Here is an 18987-nt window from a genome sequence, read left to right on the forward strand (position 1 = left end):
AAACGCGACAATATTCGTGGGAAATGGCAAAGTCAACTGAATTTCAAAATAAAATGGAGTTACTACAACAGTGTTGAGCAGAGAGAGAAAGAGAGAGAGAGAGAGATTGACGGGTGGCTATCACGTGGGGCTTTATCCCTGTCTGCAAACAAATCTTCATGAGAGAATAGCGACCGGAGAAGCAAGATGGACAATGTTGTTGTGCCAGCACATATTCTTGCAAGATCACCTCTCTAAAATGTCCGACTATAGTCAGACCTGGTTATACATATCCAGCATCAATAGAACATTAAATATATCAGATTTATTTGACCTACCCATGATAATTCGGGACCACACGTGAAAAAATACAGTCGGGAGAGAGGAGAGGCGCTTGTGACTCGGCTCAGGTTCAGCGTGCAAAGGCATGCGGTGTGATCGCAAAAGCGTGTAATAGGTTCACGCCCAGCTCAAGGTCTGCAGGCGTAGGCATGGGTTGAGGCAAGGCAAGGCGTAGGTTCTCTGTGTGAACTAAGCGTTAGGGACAAGCCCACCGTCCTCGGCGCCCAAGACCCGAGTTCGGTCGGGAGCCAGTCCCCGCAGTCGCTTAAGGTGTACGTAGCCACGATTTCTGCTTGCCACATGGGAATTGAGGGGAGCCCCGTAGGGGCGTTCCCTCTGGTCTCGCGCTTCATGAAGGGAGCGTGTAGGTTGTGCCCGCCGTCGCGGTGCGTCTTTCCCAAATGGGACTTGGTTACGGTGCTGGACGGGCTCGCGGGTCATCCGTTTAAGCCCTTGGACTCCGCTGATCTGAAATTTCTGTCTTTGAAGACCGCGCTGCTGCTGGCCTTGTCATCAGGAAAGAGGGTTGGTGACCTGATTGCCCTCTCGGTGCAGCAGGCCTGTATGATTTTCGGGGATGATGGGCGCAGGGTTACGTTGCGACCTAACCCGGCATATCAACCTAAGAATATTAATGCCAGCTTTACGTCTATGGTCATAGACTTGTCAGCATTCTGTCCCCCGCCGTTCAGTTCGGGCGAGGAGAGACGTTTGCACATGCTGTGCCCCGTAAGGGCGCTCTCGGCCTATGTGGCCAGGACGCGTTCATTACGCACTACAAACCAGTTGTTGGTCTGTTTCGGGCAGAGGGCCCAGGGTGGACCCCTTTCCAAGGATCGCTTATCACACTGGATAGTGGAGGCGATTGCTTTGGCATACTCTGCCGTGGGTAAGGTACCCCCGGAGGGTATCAAGGCGCATTCTACGCGGGGCGTTGCGACGTCTGCCGCGTTGTTGCGTGGTGTATCGGTGGAGGACATGTGCGCTGCGGCCTCATGGTCCTCTCATCACACGTTTGTTAGATACTACAACCTTGACGTGTCCGGTTCGCGTTTCGCGCATGTGGTACTTGTCAGTGGCAAGAAGGTAGTATCGTTGCCGCTCCAAATGCCACACGGTTTGGCATGGGCGTTTTGCCATGCGGCCGTGGTTCACCGATGACTCTCGGGTCGCTCTGAGGAGTCCTCCCGGCAGCAAGGGCGGTTGAATTTGGCACTAAAGTGAGAGCTTGAGTTCGAAACGAAGTAAAACGTTAGGGTTGTGCTACAACCCGGGTTTTACGAGTGAGAACGAGAGCTCTCACTACCCAGCGTCGCTGCGTCGTTGCATGCGTCGTTCTCAGCGAGCTGGAAGAAGGAGAGGCCTTCCCTGGTCTGGCGGACGTGACGTAGTCAAGTGGGTAAGGAATGAGGGTGGCCACCTCAGCCCAGGGGGGTACCACGCCACCTGTTGGTGGGTGGTTGGTTTTATATAAAGATCATTTTTGGAGCAAAAATAACATTCTTCCAGTGGCTGCGTGCGCAGGGGAGATGGCAATAGAGTGAGAGCTCTGGTTCACACTCGTAAAACCCGGGTTGTAGCACAACCCTAACGTTTTAAAGGTCCCATTCCGTGCAAAAGCTGTTTTTACTTGTAAATGCATATATACTGCTGTCAGCCCTCCCTGTAATGAGTTGTCACAAGCTCAGAACTGCCACAGTTGGATTTGTCCCTATACAGCTTCCCCCTGCAATCTCCTCCAAGCCACACCCCCAAACGCTTCGTTTGCCCAGAGGGGGATTTGGGACGTCACAAGCTTCCTCACGCATACTGCGCGGGTCTCTCTCACACAAGCTACCTGCACCATTTTGTCTATAGCCACAAAATTAACACTTCTAGCTGGAGCGACGCCAACTGTACGTGATCCAGCAACTGCAGAGGTGCATTCGGTAAGTCTAGGCATTTTGAGATGTCCTCTTTAGCGTAGTAACCGTTAACTTAACGATAACTCGCAACCTAGCGTGTTGGTCCACAGACGCTAATCTGATTGGCCGCTGGGAGCCTGGGGCGGGCTCTCCCTCAGCGGCCAATGGGAACTGTTAGTTCTGAATATATTATAGAAACAGACCGTTCTTGGGAAGCGACGAGATGAGGAAGTGAGAACTCCGTCACAACAAACGGGGTTGCTATATTTTCGACAAATTAATCCAGAATCATGTTTTATGGACCAGAGACACACGTTTTTAAGATGTTACAGCTGCACGAATTGGGACCTTTAATGACCATGGAGCTCTTAAACCCTATATCGCTGACATGTCAGAAATGGCTGACTCATGTGACTTGTGTGGTTGGTTCTAATTAGTCCAATTTCATTCATTCATTCATATCTTGATGTGAGAGGTCAAGGGACCCGTTTGAAAATAGTCAAGTCCATTTACCTTTGTCAAAAACACCAAATTTTGAGCTATTTTTTGAGTGCTTGCCAGCGAGCTAGCATACTGTCAGTTCCAACGTTTTCGTCTGGATGTCTAATTTCCAGAATCTTCACTGTAGCTTGAGCGCACAAGAGCTCCAGTCCTCAAACATGGACTGCACTGTGCCATATTCTTCTTCCCACAGGGGCCCCCTGGTGGCTGCGGGGCTCTAAGCAGCTGCTTAGTTGGCTCACAGGGAGAGCAAAAAGAAACTAGATACCCATAAACACTGTTTCATAATCAATACATGAATATTTCCCCACAACTCAAATCATGGATATGGATATTGATTGTGACATTTATTTTTTGTGTCTTATTTTTCTGAATGTCTTTAGGTGTGGAAACCTACTGTGATGGCAGACAGAATGGAACTCAATGTTTTGGAGCTCTGGGAGAAACTGTCATTCTCCAACTGGTCACTCAGTTCTCTGAATCATATAATTATAAATGGATGAAAAACAAAGCTCACACAGTTTTCTTTATGAGAAATAATATGGTTACGGCTAACATGTTAGAAAACAGATTCTCCTTTACTCCCAGTAATGGAACTTTTAGGATAAGTAACATCAACCCGACTGACAGTGCTCAATATACCCTTCACATCTATCATCAAAATGGAAGTACAATCGCAGATCAAAAACTACAACTGTCCATTCAAGGTAAATAATTACTCTTATGAACGGTTGGAGAAATTGGTAATAATGAAATAAGCCACATATTCCAGTATCATAGCCACTTGTCAATTTGCAGCACAAAGTACTGGTCTAGTAGGAAGCAGGTTTCCCATGCACTAATAGGTTTGAAAAGTGTGTTTTGCATCAGGATGTAAATCGAATGATAACAGACATTTAGCTAGCACTGGTGTAATGCTATCACATATTTTCTAACTCTAGAGATGCGTATACATTGCCAAAAATCACTATGAGCACTAATCCCAAACCTACTGGCTCACGACTAATAGGCAAATATTTTGCTATTTGCCATTTTTACTATACCAAACTTGCTAAAAGTGAAAATAACCCTCTCAATCAATAACTCGTGCCAAAATTACACAGAAACTCTTTGTCATTTGTCTCTGTATGTCTAGTTCAAAAGTTATGATGATGATCCATTTTCATTGGAATTCCAAGAAGGCTGCAAAGATTGCCACCAAGACCCTTGCGACAATATTTCGAGTTAACATCAAAAAACTAATTTTGATGTTAACATGTGGACACCTTGAGGATTACAGGGGGTTCATGGGGACCCCCTCCCTCCATGCACCCAATTTATCCCCCACCCACCCGACTATAGGGGGCATGCTGTCTCAATTTGGATTCATGAGAATACTCAATATCAGTCATTTAACTGAGAATAATATAATGTGTGATTAATATAATTTATTATAGTAGATTATCAGGCCACTATGCGGCCTGCAAGTCTAGTTTGGGACTCCGGCCCAAGATTGTGTTGTGTGTGAAAGGTATTGGTAGGTGGCGCTATGCTGAATAGCATGAAATTCAGCGCTGAACTCTGTCAGGTACCGCTAAGCGCACTCCCTCTATGAGTAATATCTTTCTTCTGTATAAAGATAAGATAAGATATGGTATAAACCAAAGCTAAGAACCTATTGTCTTATAAAAGACAGTTACTGTGTAGAACCCTATGTGAAGTTTGATTTGGACAGATGGAAAATACGCTCTGGAACTCTTCCCTTGGCATTAGAGACTGGCAGGTTTAATGCTACCCCTGAAGAAGATAGATTATTACCAAATTCCATGATTCTGTCTGTTTTTTCTGCATTGCAGAAATCATATAGACCTACTAATTCAGGCCTGACACCAGACTCTGACAACGGGCTGCCGTCTGAAATCGTGTTTTTTAATTGCATTGCTGATTCTGTCAAAGTGCAAACTGATGTGAGTCTATTCCCTCAGCCCGTGTGTCCTCCCCCCTGCTGCTCTCTGAGTGTCTGTCCCAGGAGAGGATGAGGGTGTCCTGCTCCTGTGAGGGGGACAGTCCTCAGTACAGCTGGACTCTGGACGGACGAACACTGACAGACCCCCAGCTCTTCTCTGGAGATCATGAGAAGAAGAACAACATCATCACTCTGACACCAGGCCTGTCAGGAGAGCTCGTCTGCTTGGTCAACAATCACGTTAGCAACGCCACTGCAAGCAAGAGACTATCAGCCTGTGAAGGTGAGCCAGAATGTAACATATCAGCCTGTGAAGGTGAGTCAGAACGTAACATCAGCCTGTGAAGGTGAGCCAGAACGTAACATATCAGCCTGTGAAGGTGAGTCAGAACGTAACATCAGCCTGTGAAGGTGAGCCAGAACGTAACATATCTGCCTGTGAAGGTGAGCCAGAACGTAACATATCAGCCTGTGAAAGTGAGTCAGAACGTAACATATCAGCCTGTGAAGGTGAGCCAGAACGTAACATATCAGCCTGTGAAGGTGAGCCAGAACGTAACATATCAGCCTGAGAAGGTGAGCCAGAACGTAACATATCAGCCTGTGAAGGTGAGCCAGAACGTAACATATCAGCCTGTGAAGGTGAGCCAGAACGTAACATATCTGCCTGTGAAGGTGAGCCAGAACGTAACATCAGCCTGTGAAGGTGAGCCAGAACGTAACATATCAGCCTGTGAAGGTGAGCCAGAACGTAACATATCAGTCTGTGAAGGTGAGCCAGAACATAACATATCAGCCTGTGAAGGTGAGTCAGAACGTAACATATCAGCCTGTGAAGGTGAGTCAGAATGTAACACATCAGCCTGTGAAGGTGAGCCAGAACGTAACATATCAGCATGTGAAGGTGAGCCAGAACGTAACATATCAGACTGTGAAGGTGAGCCAGAACATAACATATCAGACTGTGAAGGTGAGTCAGAACGTAACATATCAGACTCTGAAGGTGAGCCAGAACATAACATATCAGACTGTGAAGCTGAGCCAGAACGTAACATATCAGCCTGTGAAGGTGAGTCAGAATGTAACACATCAGCCTGTGAAGGTGAGCCAGAACGTAACATATCAGCATGTGAAGGTGAGCCAGAACATAACATATCTGCCTGTGAAGGTGAGCCAGAACATAACATATCAGCCTGTGAAGGTGAGTCAGAACGTAACATATCAGACTCTGAAGGTGAGCCAGAACATAACATATCAGACTGTGAAGGTGAGCCAGAACGTAACATATCAGACTGTGAAGGTGAGCCAGAACGTAACATATCAGACTGTGAAGGTGAGCCAGAACGTAACATATCAGACTGTGAAGGTGAGCCAGAACATAACATATCAGACTGTGAAGGTGAGCCAGAACGTAACATATCAGACTGTGAAGGTGAGCCAGAACGTAACATATCAGACTGTGAAGGTGAGCCAGAACATAACATATCAGACTGTGAAGGTGAGCCAGAACGTAACATATCAGCCTATAAGACCACTTTAACGGGAAGAAGCCTTCAGCAGCTGGCTCTAGGTGGGCTTCCATCTGCCTTGACTGGTTGGCTTGAGAGAGACAAAGAGAGAGAGCAGATAGAGCTCAGTGTGTCATGGAAAACACTCCCCTTTAAAGGGAAGAAAACTCCCCTTTAATTGGAAGAGAAGGCAGTCTAAGCCTATAACAGAATAACTAGGGCCCCTAACTATAAGCTTCATCAAAGAGGAAAGTTTTAAGTCTACTCTGAAATGTGGAGACTGAGGGTGTCTGCCTCCGGGACCGAGACTGGAAGATGGTTCCAAAGAAGATGAGCCTGGTAGCTCAAGGCTCTGCCTCCCACTTCTACTTCTCAGAACTCTATGAACCACAAGTAGTAGTAGTAGTAGTAGTAGTAGTACTATGCACTCCGATATGATGGTGCCTGACCATTAACTCAATCACCGCCAGTTTAGGACTGCCAATATTTAGCACAGGCCAAAGATTTTCATAATTGTTGGTCATCTTTCAAGACCCACAGTAAATTATCTATTAGCACCAGAGTGATTTGCAATACCTCAAAATGAAGATGTACGTCTCTGGGTTCACCAGGGGAAAAAAAGTGAGCTTTTAGCATGTTCTGTACTCTACTTATAGCCATTTATATACACCCTGTTTTCCCCCAAAATGTCTCTCTGAGAAAAGAAATAGCAGAAAATGGCATTTATGTATTTATGCACACAATCTCATGCAGAACTCGCTCTCAATTCTTTTATTTTGAACTGTATTGACATCAGACATGTAAATATTATTTGTTAGGACACAAATGACAAAAAAAAAATATATATATATATATATACACATGAAGTGCTTTTTTTTTACACAGACAGACAGACAGACAGACAGACAGACACACCGACAGACAGACAGACAGACAGACAGACAGACAGACAGACAGACACACACACACACACACACACACACACACACGATCCCCCTTTTAGATTTCTAACCCCACATATGATAAGCAATAACCACGCCCTGTGGCGCTGGGATTGGCCAGGAGCAACACTGGAGGGCACGCAGCCCAGCGATTACATGAACCAACTGAATAGCTCTTGAGAAAGGACAGCGGGCTGCTCTGACTCCCGCTTCTGCCTTGTGCCTTGCTGTTGTGTGTTTATTTTGCACCCTTCCTCGTCCATGTCTCCCTGTCATATCCCCTGCTATCTGATCGTTCCCGTTTTCCCCTCGGCTATTCAACACGTCCTCACCGCCCTCGCAAACTGATCGATCATTTCCTCATTCCTCCGATGATCAAACACATCTCTTGATTACTTTCTCCCGGCTGGCACAGAGGAAGGCGACTCCAGCTCGTGCAGCGCGCCGAGGCGCGTTTCAATGGCGTTTCTCCTGTCTGCACAAGGAAGCGTTACCAGTTTTCTGCTTTTCCTCCTGCTCAATTTCAAAACAACAGCTGCGGTATGTGTTTGTTCACGTGTTGTCTTAGATGATAGGGACCTGATACCATGTGACAGGCTGGGGAAGTGTTTAAACTACGCCCTGCAGTAATAAAAACAAAAACACGTCAAACACGTCATTGGCGGGGAGGGCTATTTCTGATAACACGTCAAAGACGTCATTGGCGGTGAATGAGTTAAAGGACGGCTTTACCGTGGGGAATATGAATATATATTAAATCTCACGCCCCTAAGGTTTTAGAATCCGTTGAAATTTTTGAAATTGGAGCTTCACTGCCTGACCTATCAGGCATCTCTCACATTTTTAGGGAAGCCGGATGACGCGTTACGCGTCACCCGGCTTCCCTCCCCGCTTGCGGAACTTGAGCGCCTATGAACTACAAGTCTTGTGAGCCATGGTCCCGCCTCTAGAGGTCCTCCACGCCCCTTCAGAGCTCTCGACGAAAAGCAAAAGGCAGCCATCTTGTTCAACCGCATAGCATACTGTAGCTAGGTTAGCTTTCCATAGCTCCTTGCCAAGAGACCATATCTCTGGAACGGAAGCACCAAAAGACACGGGACTGGCGGCATTGGAAAGCTCGTCAAATTTTACATCTAGTAGTAGGTGAGTTGAAGTAAGGAAATCAACGCTGAGCAATGTACCCAATTTTACACATTTTTACAGAAAATAGTTACAACATCAGATGCGCGTAACTCCTACGAAAATGCCTTAAAATGCATGAATTCTTTTTTTATGAAGACATCTCCCGACATATATACATCGGTTTAAATTTGGTGCAATTTGGTGCAATTTTATTTTCGATTTATTTTCGATTTTTTCTTGTTCTCTTGTTTTATTGTCGAAGCCTTCTTCTTCTTCTTTGAGTTTTATGGCGGTTGGCAAACATATATGTGCATTACCGCCACCTACTGGAGTTTGATATCAGCCAAATGCCTGAGGGGTGGGCATGTAAACGAAGGCCACGCGAGCCCAGTGCATTGTGGGAAATGTAGTATTTCGGGTCCCCGCACCCGCCCCTCCCCTCCACCACCCCCCCCCTCCACACAGAGTGGATTTCTGGTGATATCTCTGGCAGGAAACAACCAATTTAAAAAATTTCAACGGATTCGAAAACCTTAGGGGCGTGAGATTTAATATATATTCATATTCCCCACGGTAAAGCCGGCCTTTAAGGGCCTTGTAGGTGAGGAGAAGGATTTTTAATTCTATTCTGTATTTTACAGGGAGCCAGTGCAGAGAAGCCAGTATGGAGAAATATGCCTATTATATATGCATATATATATATATATATATATATATATATATATATATATATATATATGCATATTCCTAGTTCTTATCAGAAGATATGCAGCAGCATTCTGGATCTAGTCCAGCCTGAGACGTATAGGTAGATGATGAGACAAAGCGTGCCTGGGCACACATACAGCTTCTGGAGAGAAAAAACAGCTTGAGTCATGTGATGTTTGCATGTGAGTGTGAGAGAGAACCTGACAGGCAGGAAACCTTGAGCAATACTGAGAAACAGAGAGCTCTGCTAAACAGGATGAGGTTAGGTAGAAGAAGAGGCATTGTCACATCTGCCTCTGTCACAGATCAGAGAAATGTTGGTTCATAGAAGCGGGGGTGGGGGTGAGGGGGGGGGGGATTGTCTGATGAGCTCTGGGTTAAGGCCCCCTGAGCTCTTGAGCCTCTGGGCCAGTTCCCCATTGGTCCGTCCAGTAATCCATCCATGGGTAGAAGAACAAAAATGTATGATAAATGACCAAATCAAGTTTAAAGTGGAGCTGAACCCAAAAATGACTTTTCTTTTCTTTTAGTTCAAATACCTGGGTATTCAGTGCAGCTATTTAATAATGTATGCCAAAAAAACGAGACATACGAAAACATACAACATTAAGGGAGCAATAGAAATCAAACAATGGTAAGAATTAGATAGAAAATAGACAGATAAAAGTAAATTAAAAAGCAATACAAGATAACAAAATGGGAGAACTATATAAAACAGGGAGACACTACAGAGGCACCTTATCCAACAGCCATGCTCTAGTTAATGTTTTTAACCCATTGATACCTGATGCAGCATTTGTGTGTGTATCCCTTTGCGGTCTTAAAGGGATACACACACAAATGAGGGATATACACGCAAATGCTGCATCATGTATCAATGGGTTAAACTATGCAGGATGCGAACAGATTTGATGTGCAAGTCTAGGCTGTTCCACTCGGAGGCTCCTATGTAAGAAAAGGTACCTTTGCCAGTGAGATTTTTGAACCTATCCACCTTATTTTTGTGAGGCTCCCGCTGTAAAATAATTCTGGGAGCAATATCCGGTCTACAACGTGAGCAGCTGTGTTTACGCTGGCTTGACGCTGCCTGGATAGTACTCTGCACTGCAGCCCATGACTGCAGCGTGTGCTTCCTCGCATCGCATTTCCTTGTCGAACTCCGACGTTAAAAGTTTGCTCGTCACAAAATAACACTTGTTTCGGGAATGTAGCCCATTGAGATAAATAAAAATGGAGGGAGGATCTCCATCTCCTGCCTGTATTGTCTATTGAAGCCAAAATCTTGTCAGATCAGAGAACCAGAGTCTGCGCAGTAGCTCCGTTGAGTTAGAACCTCTGAGAGCTCCCCGCCCCTCTGAACTTTCTTCTGTAGAGCTGCTGTTTCTAGAATGCGCACAGTGCGTTGTGTATTTATATACAGTCTAGCTCTGTAAATATTACACTTTAAGTTGTAATATTTTTTGTCTCGCCAAAAGTAACCAGGAAGAGTCCCACTATGAGATCAGTTTATCAAAATGACGCCTGTACGAAAATCTGATTTTGGTTGTCGGGGATTTCAGGCCTCCCGGTCTGCTGCTGACTGCTGCTGTGCTCTCAGCGCTCTCAGCGCGGGCCGGAAGTGGAGGCAGGCCGCCTCACTCAAGACAACAGCCTCACTGGGGCAGTGTAGTCCATGGGCCAAAGCCCCAAATTTCACTCATTGGTATCACTCAAGGTGGCAAAATCTAGTCACATTTTTTGAAAAGGTACATGTCCATAGATGATATTTTGGTATGATAACCTTTGCTAAGTGGTAGCTTTGTCACAGTTATCAGCACATGAAGTTAACCACCCCCTACAATAAATTGGTATCTAGGCGCTGGTGCATATCCTACTTTAGGCTCATTTTCAGGACCTTTACTCATGTTTTATGAAGGCATGGTTGGTCTAATTTTAAAGGGTAGACTCATAGGTTCATTTAAGCACAGTTGTGAGTTTGTCTAATAAACATAGAGGTCACATGGGCTCTTCAAAGTGTCAACAACATTCGTTTTTGCACCATTTCCGCCTAAACTATAGTCTTTATTTGAGCATTGTGACATGTAGGAACATCACTGACACAAATAACAAAACCTGAAATACTCACAGGACTGTAACAATTGAGGAAATGTATAATCTTCCCATATTATCCCACTATGAAGGCTGATTGTTGGATTTTGATGGGCCCGGGCCAGAATTTTCACTAATTTATTTATCCTGGTTGCTGCTCCACCCTCTGCCGATCTGGGGAGAGCTGAAACTGGCTCCATGCTTCCTCCGAGACATGGGCAGTGTAGCCAGTCACTTCTTTTCACCTGACAGGGGAAGCTTCACCGGTAGGACATAGCACGTGGGAGGATCACGCTATTCCAATGAGTTACCCTCCCTCCGAACAGGCGCCCCGAACGACCAGAGGAGGAACCACATTAGCAACCAGGATATTGCATGTTTTGGTGTGGGGTTCCTATATGAAGGAAACCCCCAGGGGTCACGGGGAGAACATGCAAACTCCACACAGAAAGGCCCTTTTGACGACCCCACCCGGGCGGTGGCCACTCGAGGACATTTGGTGCAGAGCAGCAGGTAGCAAAGATTGTTGGCATCACATACACTGGATGACGGTGCATACGTCCTGCAGACAAATTATTCCATATTGGAAAGATTATGGTAGACCAGACAATTGAGGAGACGATAAACAAGGACAATCAGACTGCTGGAGGAACCAAGGGTTTCAGCCTGAAAGCTGGTGCAGTCACTTCAGACAGAAGTCAGTATCTGAGGCAGCTCAGGAACACGAGAGGCAACAAGTCCACAGACTGTTTCAGTCATCACGATCTACAGAAGCCCAGAATAGAGAAGGATAGGGCAGATGTGAATGCCTTTGTAGAGCTTATGGAGAAAAGCTGGGTAAACCCTCTAGGTCCAGATCAGTCTAATATCATCAGCCTTTCCACAGGAATTGCTGTGTCACCAAGTCAAGTCAGTCAAGTCAAGTGTATTTGTATAGCCCTAATTCACAAGCATGTCTCAGGACTTCACATAAAATATGTCTAGCTAATTCTAGCTACCACAACAGTAGCAATTACAGTAGTAATAATAACACATTGAACAATCATATGATAGAGAAAGAGTAACCAGCAACCAAGTTCCATGACAAAGTGGGAAAAAAAGAATCTGAAAGACATTCTCAGGCATCACAAAAAGAGGTAGAGGAAACCAAACACAAAACAAGGAGCTGGTCTTGAAAGCAGATAGAAATATTTTTGGGCATATGATCATTGCTTCACAAAGTAAAGATCTGCACATTGAAGATGTCCTGGCTCATGGTCCACTGCCTTGGTCACTTTCAATCCAGATGTCTCATTGCGGAAAACCAACAAAGCCGCTGCACTCGCTAGCGACTTAGAGAAATCAACATTAGCAGTTGAGGATATTGGAGACACTCATGCTGAAAGATGATGGCAAGACTTTTGGAGAGATTGCTGGTTCTGTGTTGAACCTAGCGTTGCATGAAGGAGAAAGAGTTACTCTTTCTCTCTCTTTCAGTTACTCAGTAACTGAATAGATGTGGTGTTTGATGTGTACTGAAAAACATCAATCAAGAATGGCGAGAGATGCAGTTGTGGTTCAGCAAGTAGTAGCACTCAATGGAAGAACATTGCCCCAGGACACAATGTCGTGCAGTGGAGAAAGCTTTTAAGTAATCCAGACAGCAAAACTGCCTTGATAACATTCATTGTGGACCAGTGAAAGCTACCACAGAACTGGGCAAAGCTTCAGGACAAACAGCTATTTTCAACCTGTGGAGAGACATGCTATTGTCTCAACAAAAAAGATTGTAATGTTGAAGAGCTAAAGTCTTCCCATGAGGAGGCCGTGACCCTGGATGACTATGATGATAATGATGATGATCAATAAAACAGAATATGAATACTGTTTAATATTATATTTGTGATAGTGGTGATGATAAAGATCATTGGTTAAATAAATGATAAGTTAGAATTCTTGATTTTTTTCTATCACATGTTCTGTTCAAATAAAGGGACACGATTGTCTCTTTCTTTGGATCAACGTTTGGTGTCATTGAGGGTTAACTGTGACTAATATACCACTTGGGAAGGTTTATCAAGTTCAAATATCATCTAAAGGTACAGACCTTTTCAAAATACAAAACTAGAATTTGTCAACTTGGATGGTACCAATTAGTGAAAATTCTGGCCCGGGGTCATATTCTACTTTAAGGCCCACAATCAGCCTTCATGGTGGGATAATATGGGAAGATTATACATTTCCTCAATTGTTACAGTCCTGTGAGTATTTCAGGTTTTGTTATTTGTGTCAGTGATGTTCCTACATGTCATAATGCTCAAATAAAGACTATAGTTTAGGCGGAAATGGTGGTTAAACAAATGTTGTTGACACTTTGAAGAGCCCATGTGACCTCTATGTTTATTAGACAAACTCACAACTGTGCTTAAATGAACCTATGAGTCTACCCTTTAAAATTAGACCAAACATGCCTTCATAAAACATGAGTAAAGGTCCTGAAAATGAGCCTAAAGTAGGATATGCACCAGCGTCTAAGATACCAATTTATTGTAGGGGGTGGTTAACTTCATGTGCTGATAACTGTGGCAAAGCTACCACTTAGCAAAGGTTATCATACCAAAATATCATCTATGGACATGTACCTTTTCAAAAAATGTGACTAGATTTTGCCACCTTGATTGATACCGATATCTGGTCTGGCCCATGGACTAGTGGGGGGATTGCTGTGTTGACTAAGCTAGCCTAATGTTTTCGTGGCATTTTGATTAACTTTATGATTTAATTCCTTTTGGAGCAAATGTTGGTGTTACAAATCTAACCTTGACGCTTTACGCAACGTTGTTTGCTGGTGTTGTGGGTACTGCAGCCTGTAACGTTCTCCGTTGTCGGAGAGTTGTATCAGCCAGACAAGTCAGACCTCCGGGCTGCTCTCAGCCCGCAAGAGGAGCCAGGGCTGCTTGGCTCAGCCTCTCACTGGGGGTAAATTCTCGGATGAACAGCTCTGTGTTGATTAGCCTAATGTTTCCGCGGCATTTTGATTAACTTTATGATTACATTTCTTTTGGCGCAAATGTTGGTTTAGCAAATGTAACCGTGAGGCTACGTTGTTGTACCCGCCTGGTAGTGTGTGTAGGCAGGCCAACCTACGTTAGCCTAGACCTGAGCCAGGCTGCCTGGTCTATTGCCTGGTATATCGTTACTAAGAGAGGAGCTTGTGAAGAATGAACATCCCCACAGTCAAAGCATTTCCCCCAGATATGCATATAAAAACGTTTGTTGCTTTAATAGCCTACAAAAAATAAAACGTCTGTTTGTATGTCATGCTAACCTGTTAGCGATGAGCTAATGGTGCTTGTGTACTACTAGGCCGCATCTCATCTTATACCCGGGACGGGAGTTAACGTTATAAAACACATTTCCTGTCGGTTGGGCAACCTGGTCAGTTCTGAAAACATGTGTCTATTATTGTGTTATTCCAGCTATCTTTATCGGTTGTTAAAGGAGAATTTCGTTTTTTTACACCACGGTCCTCATTTCCAGTTTAGAATATGATGTTTTACTCACCAAAATAGTTTCGCGTCATTCGGATGCCCAGGGAAGATTTTGAGCTCCGAGTACACTCTTCAAACAGGCTAGAACCGCTAGAACGTGAGCCCACGGGGCATTCTGCACGGCAGTGCACGCGTTCTCTAAATGACACTTTTTCTGTCAGATCACGGTTCATTATGGTTATAAATATAATTATTTAGCTAATAGCTAGAAGCTAGGCTAACAACAACACCGCAGTCAGTGTTGATCTGCCCCGGATGGGGTTACAGTGCGTATCGTCCCCCTCTGTGAAACCACTTCTTCAGAGAAACCACAGAAGGGGGACGATACGCACTGTAACCCCATCCGGGGCAGATCAACACTGACTGCGGTGTTGTTGTTAGCCTAGCTTCTAGCTATTAGCTAAATAATTATATTTATAACCATAATGAACCGTGATCTGACAGAAAAAGTGTCATTTAGAGAGCGCGTGCACTGCCGTGCAGAATGCCCCGTGGGCTCACGTTCTAGCGGTTCTAGCCTGTTTGAAGAGTGTACTCGGAGCTCAAAATCTTCCCTGGGCATCCGAATGACGCGAAACTATTTCGGTGAGTAAAACATCATATTCTAAACTGGAAATGAGGACCGTGGTGTAAAAAACCGAAATTCTCCTTTAAGTTATAGTAATATGAAAAACAGCCGACTAGCGCAAGCAGCTAATGCTAGTGTAGCACTTATGCTGCAATATATATGAATATATGTACTGTATGGTCAAAGTATATAACAAAGTATGCAAAGTATGGACTAGTTTCTAATTTCCAGGTTTGACTACGGAGCTGAGTGAAGATTAATGACACAGACACAGCGCTGCAATTACCGGTTTGTATTGAAGAAATTTAACATAAAACACTTGAAATATAAATCAAGGAAAATAACCAATAAAGAAAATATAAAGAGGCCTTTCAAAAATAGCAAAAAGTGTGAGCACTTTCAATATGGAAATCAGTAAGTTAACTACTAGCAGGTAATCCAAATACTCTTAGTCCATCAATTCTTAGTTTCACATTTCTTTTCAGTTCATAAACATCAATTCAATCCCCATATCAACTACCATATATTGCACAATACTTAATTGCACACTCCCTATAAAGCCTTCAACTCAATGCATACACTTTAAAGTGACTGCAGTGCTAAAGTGCTTAAAGTGATAGTAGTGCAAACAGCGTGTTGGTAATGATATATATATTTAAATTATTGCACAGTCCGGACATATTCAATGTACAGCAATAATTAAAAAAAGGGGAAAAAGAAACTGATTAGGGTGAATCAGAATAAATAGTGTACAGCCCTACCACCCAGTGGGAATGGGGCCTATGGGAGTTCAGGCTTGAGGCCTGCTGGGGGGATCTGTTCACGGAGGGTGGTTTCCATCAAGGGTCGTTCCGGTAGCTCGCCATCCATTTGTTTGCTCCAACCTTAAAGCCCGACCTGTTGCGATGAACAGGTATACATTGTATGAGCTAAAAGCATTTTATATTATTGGCATCATTTTCTCTCCATACAGTATCACATTGCATGTTTCCAAATCAAACTCCTGTTGCGTCTCACCAGTGTCCTAGCAGCAAGTCTCTGTCCACAGCAGCAGCAGCAGTCACATCATGGTCAAAACTGTTGGATGGTGAATGGCTTGGTTACAGTTTGCATGTAAAGTGAAGGCAGCTGGCATGCTAGCATTTAGCTTCATGGATAGCATTGTTTGTGTAGCATTGCTGCTAGGTTTTAATGCTTGCTGTAGTGAGAATCACTCACCAATTCCATCATCCAAGTTGAAGAGGTCCATGGGCTTGAGTGTCCGAGTTCCAGTCTCCAAATGTAAAGTTTCAGTCCATAATAAGTAGATTGCCTTTCTTAGAAGGGTTGCTGTTAGAGAAGTTGCTGCATGAGGTTCACCAGGTGGCTGTGAGTGCCATGGAGAGGGTGATTGCCACCTCACAAAGAGAAGGGGGCGGGGACAAGGCAGAGGAGCCTACAGCCGATTGACTCAGGTGTTTGGACTGACAGATTGCTAGTCCAATGCTTATAGGTGTGACTGTGGTTTGATTGACTGACAGATGAGCTATGGCAAAGTTGACAGAGATTTGGCCATTATTTCACCTGTGTTACATCCTCCCCTCTTGAAGTAATGCACGTCCCGCTGCATCCCTTTAGTGGCTGCGTGGTCACGGGGCTGTCAAACATGGGGAGCATTTGCATAGAGGGTACAGTAGATTGATAATCAGGAGGAACTAAAGAGTGAGTGACAGCGTTACTTAGGCCTTGAAACAAGGACTGAATGACAGAAATTAAGGGATTTCCCAATGCAGTATATTGGAAATGCTCTGGTTTCTTTCTCTGTCTTTTAGGATATCTGTCAGACTCCTCTGGTTGAACAGGTTGCAACAGGTCATTCTCCTGATTAAGTTCTTGATTGACATTGTCCTCTTCGACTTCATTTCTGTCTCTTTGATCGGGCAGTTCATCATCCGAGATTACGTTTTGGTCAACATTGTTTATTTCAGGTAAATCCTCTCTTTCAGGTGTGATGTCGTTTCCAGCATTGTTTCGTTCAGGTGAGTTCTCTCCGTTTTCCACTTCCGGTGTGTCGTCTCTTTCAGGTAAGTCTTCTTGGTGAGAATCATGTTCCACTTCAAAATCATGTTCCACTTCTGGTGTATTGTCTCTTTCAGGTAAAGTTATATCAGGTTCTATTTCAGGTTCAGGTACTTCAGGTTCAACCTCTTGTGAAATGCTGGCCGGGAGCTGTACAACTGGATCAGACACTCCAACCTCTTCTGCCAAAGGAAGTGCAGCAGATGGAAGAGGAGAGGAAGTTGTAAGCGGAGGCCAAGGACCTTTATCAAGAGGCTGATTCAACTGGTTTCCTTTGCGAACTCTGGTGAACTGGTAGGGTTCAACAGGTACATGTCTTTGCATAGGAATGTCATAATCGGAATCAGAATTAATGACATCCTCTTCAGCACTGTCACTGCTGGGACCAGGATGGTTACGAGTGTGGGGCCGTCTGGGCAATTTGGGAGTGACAGGAATATCTGTGGCAGTAGCGGGCAAAAATCCACATGGCAGAAGTAAGTCCCGATGTAAAGTACGAAGGGGGCCATCTTGGCCTTCAGGCTTGACTGTATACACTGGAAGGTCTCCTGTCCGTTTAACAACAACATAAATGTCGGATGCCCATTTATCTGCCAGCTTGTGTTTCCCTCTCAGTCGAACATTCCTGACAAGGACTCTATCACCCACATTGAGAGTTGACTCAGTGACTCGTTTGTCAAAACGTGCTTTGTTGCGGTCTCCACTTTTAACAGTGTTGCGACTTGCAATTCTGTAACTCTCCTCCAAATTACTTTTGAGCTTTTGAACATACTGAGAGTGCGATGGGGGTGCTTTGTCAAGGGGAAGACCAAAAGCCAAATCAATCGGTAGACGAGGTTGTCGACCAAACATGAGCTCATAGGGACTAAAACCAGTGGTTTCATTTTTTGTACAGTTATAAGCATGTACTAATGGCTTAACAAAGTCTTTCCAATGAGTTTTGTCCTTGGGGCTTAAGGTACCAAGCATTTGCAGAAGTGTTCTATTAAAGCGTTCCACAGGATTTCCTCTAGGATGATATGGGGTTGTGCGTACTTTCTTTATTCCTGTTATGTCACAGAGTTCCTTGATGGTTTTGGACTCAAAGTCAGGTCCTTGGTCGCTGTGGAGGCGTTCAGGAAAACCATAATGAACAATGAAATTATCCCAGAGTGCTTTGGCAACAGTGCGAGCCTTTTGATTCGGAGTGGGTATAGCAAGTGCATATTTGGTGAAATGATCAGTGAGAACCAATATGTCCTTAGTATTGCTGCGATCGGGCTCCAAGGATAAAAAGTCCATGCAGACCAACTCCAATGGTCGGCTGGTCAAGATGTTGACTAAAGGCGCAGCTCTTTCTGGAAGGGTTTTGCGTCGTACACAACGCTCACACGTGTGTATTTTCCTCTCAATTGAGGCTGCCATTTTGGGCCAGAAGAAGCGAGCTCTTACAAGGTCCAGTACACGCTCAACTCCCATATGTCCCATGTCATCATGGAGACTTTGTAATACCATTGCTCGCAGTTCTGTTGGCAACACCAGTTGAAGAGTTGTGCTTGCACCTTCGTTTCGTTTTCTGTACAGAATACCATTTTTGAGCATTAGGCGATTCCACTCTCTGAGAAGAAGAGGAAGTTCTGGAAGTTCGGCTCGGACTGTAGGGGATGGTGTCACTCCTGACTCCATTTGATATATGACTTCTCTGATACAAGGATCAGCTCTTTGTTTCTCCCTCAGATCATCTTCTGTTAGATGAGAAATGACAGGGAAACCACTTTGGTGTTCATCAAGAAGATGTTTAGGAACAGCATCAG

At 44.5% G+C, this 18987-nt stretch overlaps 1 protein-coding gene across 1 annotated transcript in view; it reads left to right on the forward strand.

Annotated features, from left to right (window-relative positions):
* Nucleotides 1–3388: 3388 nt before the first annotated feature.
* The window catches only part of LOC310791597 (asc-type amino acid transporter 1-like), a gene marked incomplete at both ends in the record, with an annotated part of 91826 nt that continues 76227 nt past the window's right edge, over nt 3389–18987 (forward strand). The window contains 2 exons of the mRNA XM_083653263.1: nt 3389–3433; nt 4735–4954. Of these exons, the coding sequence (XP_083509389.1) occupies nt 3389–3433; nt 4735–4954 (265 nt within the window). The remainder of the gene's footprint in view (nt 3434–4734; nt 4955–18987) is intronic.

This window comes from Poromitra crassiceps, assembly GCF_964638095.1.
Source record: "Poromitra crassiceps genome assembly, chromosome: 16".
Taxonomy (NCBI): domain Eukaryota; kingdom Metazoa; phylum Chordata; class Actinopteri; order Beryciformes; family Melamphaidae; genus Poromitra; species Poromitra crassiceps.